The sequence below is a fragment of the Triticum dicoccoides genome, chromosome 1B (genome assembly GCF_002162155.2).
Source record: "Triticum dicoccoides isolate Atlit2015 ecotype Zavitan chromosome 1B, WEW_v2.0, whole genome shotgun sequence".
In the NCBI taxonomy this organism is placed as follows: domain Eukaryota; kingdom Viridiplantae; phylum Streptophyta; class Magnoliopsida; order Poales; family Poaceae; genus Triticum; species Triticum dicoccoides.
Window position 1 is genome coordinate 182280256 of NC_041381.1, and position 6651 is coordinate 182286906.

A 6651-nucleotide genomic window follows, 5' to 3' on the forward strand; every position below is an offset into this window, starting at 1 on the left:
TCGCGTAACCCCGTATGCAATTTCCTTTGACTAGCGATATGTTACTTGCCCGAGTAGAAAGATCCATCATGTCATGTGCATTCGTGTATGGACCAAGTGCACGGCCGGTGATGCCCTGCTGCGTGTGGCTTCAATCATCCGGGGACGGTATTGCCAATGTGCGTCGGTGAAGAACCGCGGCTAGCTAGCTGGTGATGATTCACGGCTTCCATCACCTCAGCTCCGGTGATTCTTCAGGCAGGCCTCCCTCTTCAACAGCATACTTACTGTCCACACAAAAAAGACGAGAACATGTACTAAGTAGGTTTTCCACATGGAAAATCAGTTTATGAGGCGTAGGACACAACGGCCACACAAGGAAGCAGTTGGCCACCACCGGTCACAGGAGGCGTGGAATCTCCGCCGGGCTCCACGGAACCTGGAACTCGGATACCCTGTCGTGGTGCAGTGGCCCACCGTCACCGTATGAGGCAGAGAGGTTTGGTCCGACTTCAGGTCTTCAGCACGCACCTCCACCACAAAATCGTCGACCGGAATCATTTCCCCCGGATGCAACGAGATTACCCTTGGCCGGCACGCAGCAGCCTCAGGCGAGCACACAACCCCGAGACGACTCCCGACTCCCGTCCTCGGCACGACGGCGCGGCCGCGAGAGATCCACAAGCTTCACGCGGTCGCTGACACCTGCCCTGCGGCCCCGTCGGATAAAACCACCGGCCGGAAGCAAAGGCGAAACACACACCAACGTCAGTCAAGGCGAGAAGCAAGTGCCAGAGGCAGAGCCAACCAGCGCGCGCGTGCGTGTGTGGTGGTGGGAGGTCAGCAGCTTGGCTGTGCCTGTGGGGCAAGAGCAGCGGCAGCGATGGCGGCGTCCGTGGCCACCTCCCCGGCCTGCACCCGGCTCATCCCCAGCAGCCCCCTCTCCGCCTCGGCCTACACGGCCGCGCCGTCTCTCGTCCGCCTGGCGGGGTCCACCAGGCGCCTCCGCCGGGCCCTGCGCGTCTCGGCCGCGGCGGAGCCGGCCGACGCGCTGCCGGGGCCCGGGGCCGGCGAGCTAGACGGGGTGGTGCCGGCGGGGCTGCTCGAGGAGCTGCCGGAGGGCCTCGCCTTCCAGGGCGACATGGGCGGGGGGTTCGCACCCGGCGGCGGCGGCGGGGACGACGGCAACAAGATGCTCGACCGCGGCATCAACGCCGCCATCGTGCTCAGCGCCAGCACCTACGCGCTCACCAAGCTCCTCACCGTCGACCAGGACTACTGGCATGTAAGGACGGACGGACGGACCTCCTCGATTGATTCCAACCAAAATCGCCTCTTCTCTTCCACTAATAGCGAGCCATGATCTCGATCGATTCGGGGTTAACCCTTGTTTCTCTTGATTGGATTTGGTCGGTGCAGGGGTGGACCATCTTTGAGATCCTGCGGTACATGCCGGAGCACAACTGGTCGGCGTACGAGGAGGCCCTCAAGGCCAATCCGGTTCTTGCTAAGATGATGATCAGCGGCGTCGTCTATTCCCTTGGCGACTGGATAGCCCAGGTGCCAATCCAATCCAGTAACCCCTCGCTGATAGCTGACTGATCCCCTTTCTGCTGCTGCAATAGCTAATTCAGTTCTTCTTCTTTGTGTTGCTCCTGCTTACAGTGTTACGAAGGGAAACCCATCTTCGAGTTTGACCGCACTCGTATGTTCAGGTCTGGCCTTGTAGGGTTCACCCTCCACGGATCCCTTTCGCACTACTACTACCATTTCTGCGAGGTACCCATTGTGATTCTTAGCCTGACTCGTACTACAAGCTTGTGTGATGTTGATGTGTAAACTGACATGAATGCATCCACTTCCTTGCATCAGTCCTTGTTCCCGTTCAAGGATTGGTGGGCAGTGCCTGTCAAGGTTGCGTTTGATCAGACGGCTTGGTCTGCCCTGTGGAACAGCATCTACTTCGTCGCCCTGGGCTTTCTTCGCTGGGAATCTCCATCCACCATATTCAGAGAGCTCAAGTCCACCTTCTTCCCCATGCTTACTGTAAGCATCACTAATCTTCTCAATTGTGAATTATGCTTCTGTGGTTGTGCCAGACTAAGTATCTTTTGACACTGGGACTGTGAATGCTGACGATCTTAGTTTCATTGTATACTACCGGTTATTCGGTTAGAAAATGTAGAGCATAGAGCGAATTAATACAGTGGTGAGATGCATTTTGCTTCTTCATTCTTCGTTTATTGACGCGTAGCATTGTCTTCAGGCCTTTTAGGTACACTAGAAACTACAGGCGCGTGTTAACGGGTGTAAATTAACTAAATAAGGAAGGTGCACATACATCTGATACACCATTGTGAAAGAATTGGGGGAGGCGGATGAGTGAAAATGGAAACAAAGTGAAATGTGATTGATAGGATTAGTTGTGTTGCAATATAAGAGTATTGTACATTACCTTTTGCCCGTTTTATTTATCTTGCTACTCATTATTAGAAAGCTCAAGTGTTGATCTATCTAAATTGTAATTGCAGGCTGGATGGAAGCTATGGCCATTTGCACACTTAATTACGTATGGTGTGGTTCCTATCGAACAAAGACTTCTCTGGGTCGACTGTGTCGAATTAATCTGGGTCACCATCTTGTCAACGTATGCCTCTGATCGTGCTTTCATATTTGATTTCACAGAATTACTCATGCTACCAAGCCTCATCATTCATCCAATATTACTAAACTGTATCATCTTCTTGTTTGATAGTTACTCGAACGAGAAATCTGAAGCAAGGATCTTAGATGATTCCTCCACAACAGATACGCAGGTATATTGCATCAGAACTACTACTAAATATATGAAGAAATAAGTTCAGCCTTGTCATCCCTGTCGTCGTACTGACACCTGGAATTATCTTTCTTCTTTTCAGGACAACTCAAGATAGCACATACTTCATGGTTTTGCTGTTTTATAGATTGGAACAGCAGAAACTGCTCCGGCTTCGTTACGTTGTGATTGTATTAATTGTATGTATAGTTAGTTGCCAGTGCTGTGTGTGTAAAAAAAACTTGCATCTATTGCAAGCAAATTGTGCTGGCCAAACAAAACCGAAAAAGAAATTGTCTCAAAGGAGATCAACTCCTGATGAAAATATGAGTTGTGCATTTGATGGGCATATGTCTGAACAAAGGATTCAAGCACGATGCGAGTGTTATAGAACTGTAGAACACAACTCTTAACCAACATTTTCATAACAAAAAACGACTTTTTTCTGCACAAGTAGAGAAGTAGAGATGCTATAGCATTGTGGCATGTATACCACCGTTGTGGGATTATATATATGCCCCTGCTTGACAGATGTGCAGCTCAATATATGCCGCCCACGCCGGGACCATGAGAGCATCAAATTTCATGAAGCTGAACATTCACAAGCACAAGATTAAACTGCACAATTTGTCAAGGAGTGGAGGCAAGCTGGTGCTGGAGGAGTAGATCGTTTTGTGAGGCGTTAGTTTAGTGAGTAGTGTTGGTGGGTGTTGGCGGGCTTGCACATATTTGCAAACACCTCTTGTAAATGTTAACTTCTTCCTTCTTCTATAAAGTTCTATGGTTTCTCTTGAGAAAAAAAAAAGAGTATCCCATGCATGAAAACTTTGATAGGCGTACCTACGGGCTAGTTATGGCTGACTGATACAACTTTACAACTCCTCCTGGAGTATCTCCAACGGGCTTGGGCAAACTCGACCCCTCGTATATGTCCGTTGACACATAGTCCACGGATAAGAGGAGCTCGGCCCTTATTTGTCCATCCTGCAATCATCTCCCTCATATCTAAATCTCCAAATCTATACAAGGTCATGCAATGTAGATTAACACAACATTGACAAACACATAGCAGTTCATTTCATACAACCAGACATATCAAGTTCATCAAGTTTATAGTAGTTCATGCCACAGCACAATACGATAGCTAGATACATAAAAGACGCAACTCGGACATCACCGCTTCGCCTTGTTCTTCCCCTTGTCATATATAGTGACAGTACTAGTTGTCGAAGACGGGGTAGGCGTCTACATCATCCAGGGGGGCGTCGGAGTCGCTGGAGGGCCCGGACAAGGGAGAGCCCGACAAGACGTTAGGAGGCACAGGCCTAGCTATGGCGGAGGCAGCTGCTTGCTCAGCCACAAGCTGATCCGAAGCCACCAGCGATGCATTCTCATTCTCGCCGGGCGGCGGCAGGCATCCATCTCTACGGTGGTCAACAACCGGCCCAGGACTGATAATCGCGGCATGTCTTGTGGTATGGCATCCTTGAGATCTTTTAGCACCATCGTTATAGTAAAATGCAATCAGTCCTACTTTTTTCACGAATTCCAGATTGCCCATCTTTCATAGATAATTTACATTCATAGAAGGGCACAAGTATAGGAGCGTGAACACCTGCACTGTTAGCACCTCTTCCCACGAGTTAGCAGAAGAACGTGGGCACCTCTTCCCCAGGATTGGTCCTATTTTCCCATTATGTTATTCAAATTTAGTTACATTTGGGAAATATTAAAAGTTGATATGAACAAGTGGACGGAGCCTGAACAAATTCAGCTTTGTGACTAACAAGTTACCATCAGCAATAATCATTATGATCATTGGACACACTAGGAGCTAAGAAAAGTTGCACCGGATATCGTTTCTAGGCAGAGACTTGAGTTGCCTGCTTGTCGCCCTGCTTCACGGCTGGCTTCCATATGATTGCTTCTCCTGTTTTCGCGCAAAAGCTACATGTTAGCAGACTGGAAGACTATAAAATTTACTCCATTTATATTTCAATTCTCTACAGAAAAAACTTCCTTTCTTGTTCAAACTGAACACTAACTAGGTCAGTGTTCAGTGCTCTTAGTGCACAGTTGCTACTGCCTACTGGCTGGAATGCAACTACAAACCTAGTTGCTATCTGTTTCGTCACCGCGGATGAATCAAAGTCTACACGATTAATAATAAGATGTAAGGCAGAACCATAGAAATAACACGATCAGATTTCTCTGAAAATTCGAACGCTGCCACGGAAAAAGGAAGAAGAGTATGTTCATGCTAGCGTAACTACAGGGAGGAGGGAGGGAACCAAGTTTAACTAGAGATGGGACGAGTGTATGGTCCAGTTTGATATCTAAAACAGGGTAAAGCCATATAATTAACCTATATTAACCAAAATATACAGGTCCAATTTGACATCCAAAACAACAGAAGAAAGTCACAAATTGCAAAAGAAGCCACCTTTCACATTCTCAGTGACAAACTTGTTCTCGCGGTACTCTTCGCTGTCTGGGTCATCTAAACCATGGATACAGGACTGGCTGCACGGAAGCTCCTCGCTTTTTAAGTCTGCAAAACAGTTTCCTGGAAACAAAGACTTATGGGAAGATGGGGGCTGTGATTCGATCCACTTCATGGTTTCCTTGAACACTTGGAACCGCATAGCCTTCTCTTTCTCGTCTCGGTATGTCTTGTTGAACTCCTTGATCCAATTCTCAAACAACTCTTCCATCTCCTCCTCTTTATATATATAGATGAACTCCCCTTTCTTGCGAGTAGCTGCACAAGAAGACAGTATATATGCATGAGGTGGTGGTCCCTGACATGAAACCCCGGGCTAACGAATACGAGGAATCTACCTGGCTCATCATCATCTGAGCCTTTCCTGAAATACTGAACTGCCGCCAAGGCTCCGACACCAGCAAACGCAGCCGCGGCCACACCAACAGCGCCGCCGATGGGGAGATCCTTCTGGATCGATCGGGCCGGGATGAGAAACATGAGAGGGGAGCGTGGAGTTGCAGATCTGAGTGAAACAACGGGGGGAGAGGGAGACTCACCAAGGAGTGGAAAGAGCGTGCAGGAGCCGTCCTTGGGATCACCCGCGACGAGAGCCTCCGTGTGAGGAGGAAACCGACGGCCCGTCGGAGGGACATGATTGCCTCTTCCCTCGCCTTATCCTCGATTTCTTTTTCGCTCGCTCGCTCGCCGCCGCCGCCGCCACCGGTGCCTCGATTCAATTCTAGGGTTTCGCTACCAATGGGCACGGGAGATTGTTTATAGTGCATGCATGCCACGGAGTAGTAGCATCACCCGCGGCGAGAACCTCCGTGTGAGGAGGAAACCGACGGCCCGCCGGAGGGACATGATTGCCTCTTCCCTCGCCTTATCCTCGATTTCCTTTTCGCTCGTCTCCGCCGCCGCCCATGGTTTTGGGTACCGCCCGAGAAAAACGGATACCGGACGGTTACCGCGTTTTTCGCCGCCCCACGAGAAATACCTATCCCGAGCAAAAAATACCGAAATTTTTGAATAATTTGAATTTGAACGCTGAAGGTCCATTAAATTAGCTTTGTTTCTTATTTGATACAACTCCCTTACTGTGGCGTAGTGGTAACCATCTGTTATGCGCCTCGTTAGGTAGTTGGTTCGAGTCCTCTTTCCGCACATTTTGCTGTTCTTTTTGTTATTTTTCAGAATAGGTGGTAAAAAACGTGATTTTTCAGAATAGGCAGTAAAAAACGTGAAAAACTGACGGCCCACACGTAGCTGAGGTACCACTGAGCTACTACCTCTTTTCTGATTGAAAACAGTTCAAGGTATTATTATATCTAAGTTAAAATTGTTTGAATTCAAAATTCAACTGTAAATTTCG

General features: G+C 48.7%; 2 protein-coding genes across 2 annotated transcripts; one reads left to right on the forward strand and one right to left on the reverse strand.

Annotated features, from left to right (window-relative positions):
• The first annotated feature begins 574 nt into the window (after positions 1 to 574).
• On the forward strand, positions 575 to 3143 carry LOC119326912 (protein SYM1-like). Its single transcript, XM_037600431.1, has 7 exons — positions 575 to 1264; positions 1399 to 1539; positions 1645 to 1758; positions 1852 to 2025; positions 2511 to 2626; positions 2735 to 2795; positions 2898 to 3143. The coding sequence occupies exons 1-7, from the start codon at positions 863 to 865 to the stop codon at positions 2910 to 2912; spliced, it is 1023 nt and encodes a 340-aa protein (XP_037456328.1). The 5' UTR covers positions 575 to 862; the 3' UTR covers positions 2913 to 3143.
• Positions 3144 to 4398: 1255 nt separating this feature from the next.
• Positions 4399 to 6196, reverse strand: LOC119326928. The gene is made up of 4 exons (XM_037600432.1): positions 5837 to 6196; positions 5636 to 5747; positions 5238 to 5555; positions 4399 to 4724 (listed from the first exon to the last, which is right to left on the reverse strand). The coding sequence occupies exons 1-4, from the start codon at positions 6062 to 6064 to the stop codon at positions 4657 to 4659; spliced, it is 726 nt and encodes a 241-aa protein (XP_037456329.1). The 5' UTR covers positions 6065 to 6196; the 3' UTR covers positions 4399 to 4656.
• Positions 6197 to 6651: the final 455 nt, after the last annotated feature.

Excerpts from the sequence above, each read along its gene's own strand:
- LOC119326928 (XM_037600432.1), bottom strand. The coding sequence starts at position 6,064 with ATGCACTATAAACAATCTCCCGTGCCCATTGGTAGCGAAACCCTAGAA. Across the intron at positions 5,748-5,836 it reads CACGCTCTTTCCACTCCTTG|AAGGATCTCCCCATCGGCGG; the intron begins GTGAGTCTCCCT and ends CGATCGATCCAG. Across the intron at positions 4,725-5,237 it reads TGTCACTGAGAATGTGAAAG|GAGAAGCAATCATATGGAAG; the intron begins GTGGCTTCTTTT and ends GCGCGAAAACAG.
- LOC119326912 (XM_037600431.1), top strand. The coding sequence starts at position 863 with ATGGCGGCGTCCGTGGCCACCTCCCCGGCCTGCACCCGGCTCATCCCC. Across the intron at positions 1,759-1,851 it reads ACTACTACCATTTCTGCGAG|TCCTTGTTCCCGTTCAAGGA; the intron begins GTACCCATTGTG and ends TCCTTGCATCAG. Across the intron at positions 2,627-2,734 it reads TGGGTCACCATCTTGTCAAC|TTACTCGAACGAGAAATCTG; the intron begins GTATGCCTCTGA and ends CTTGTTTGATAG.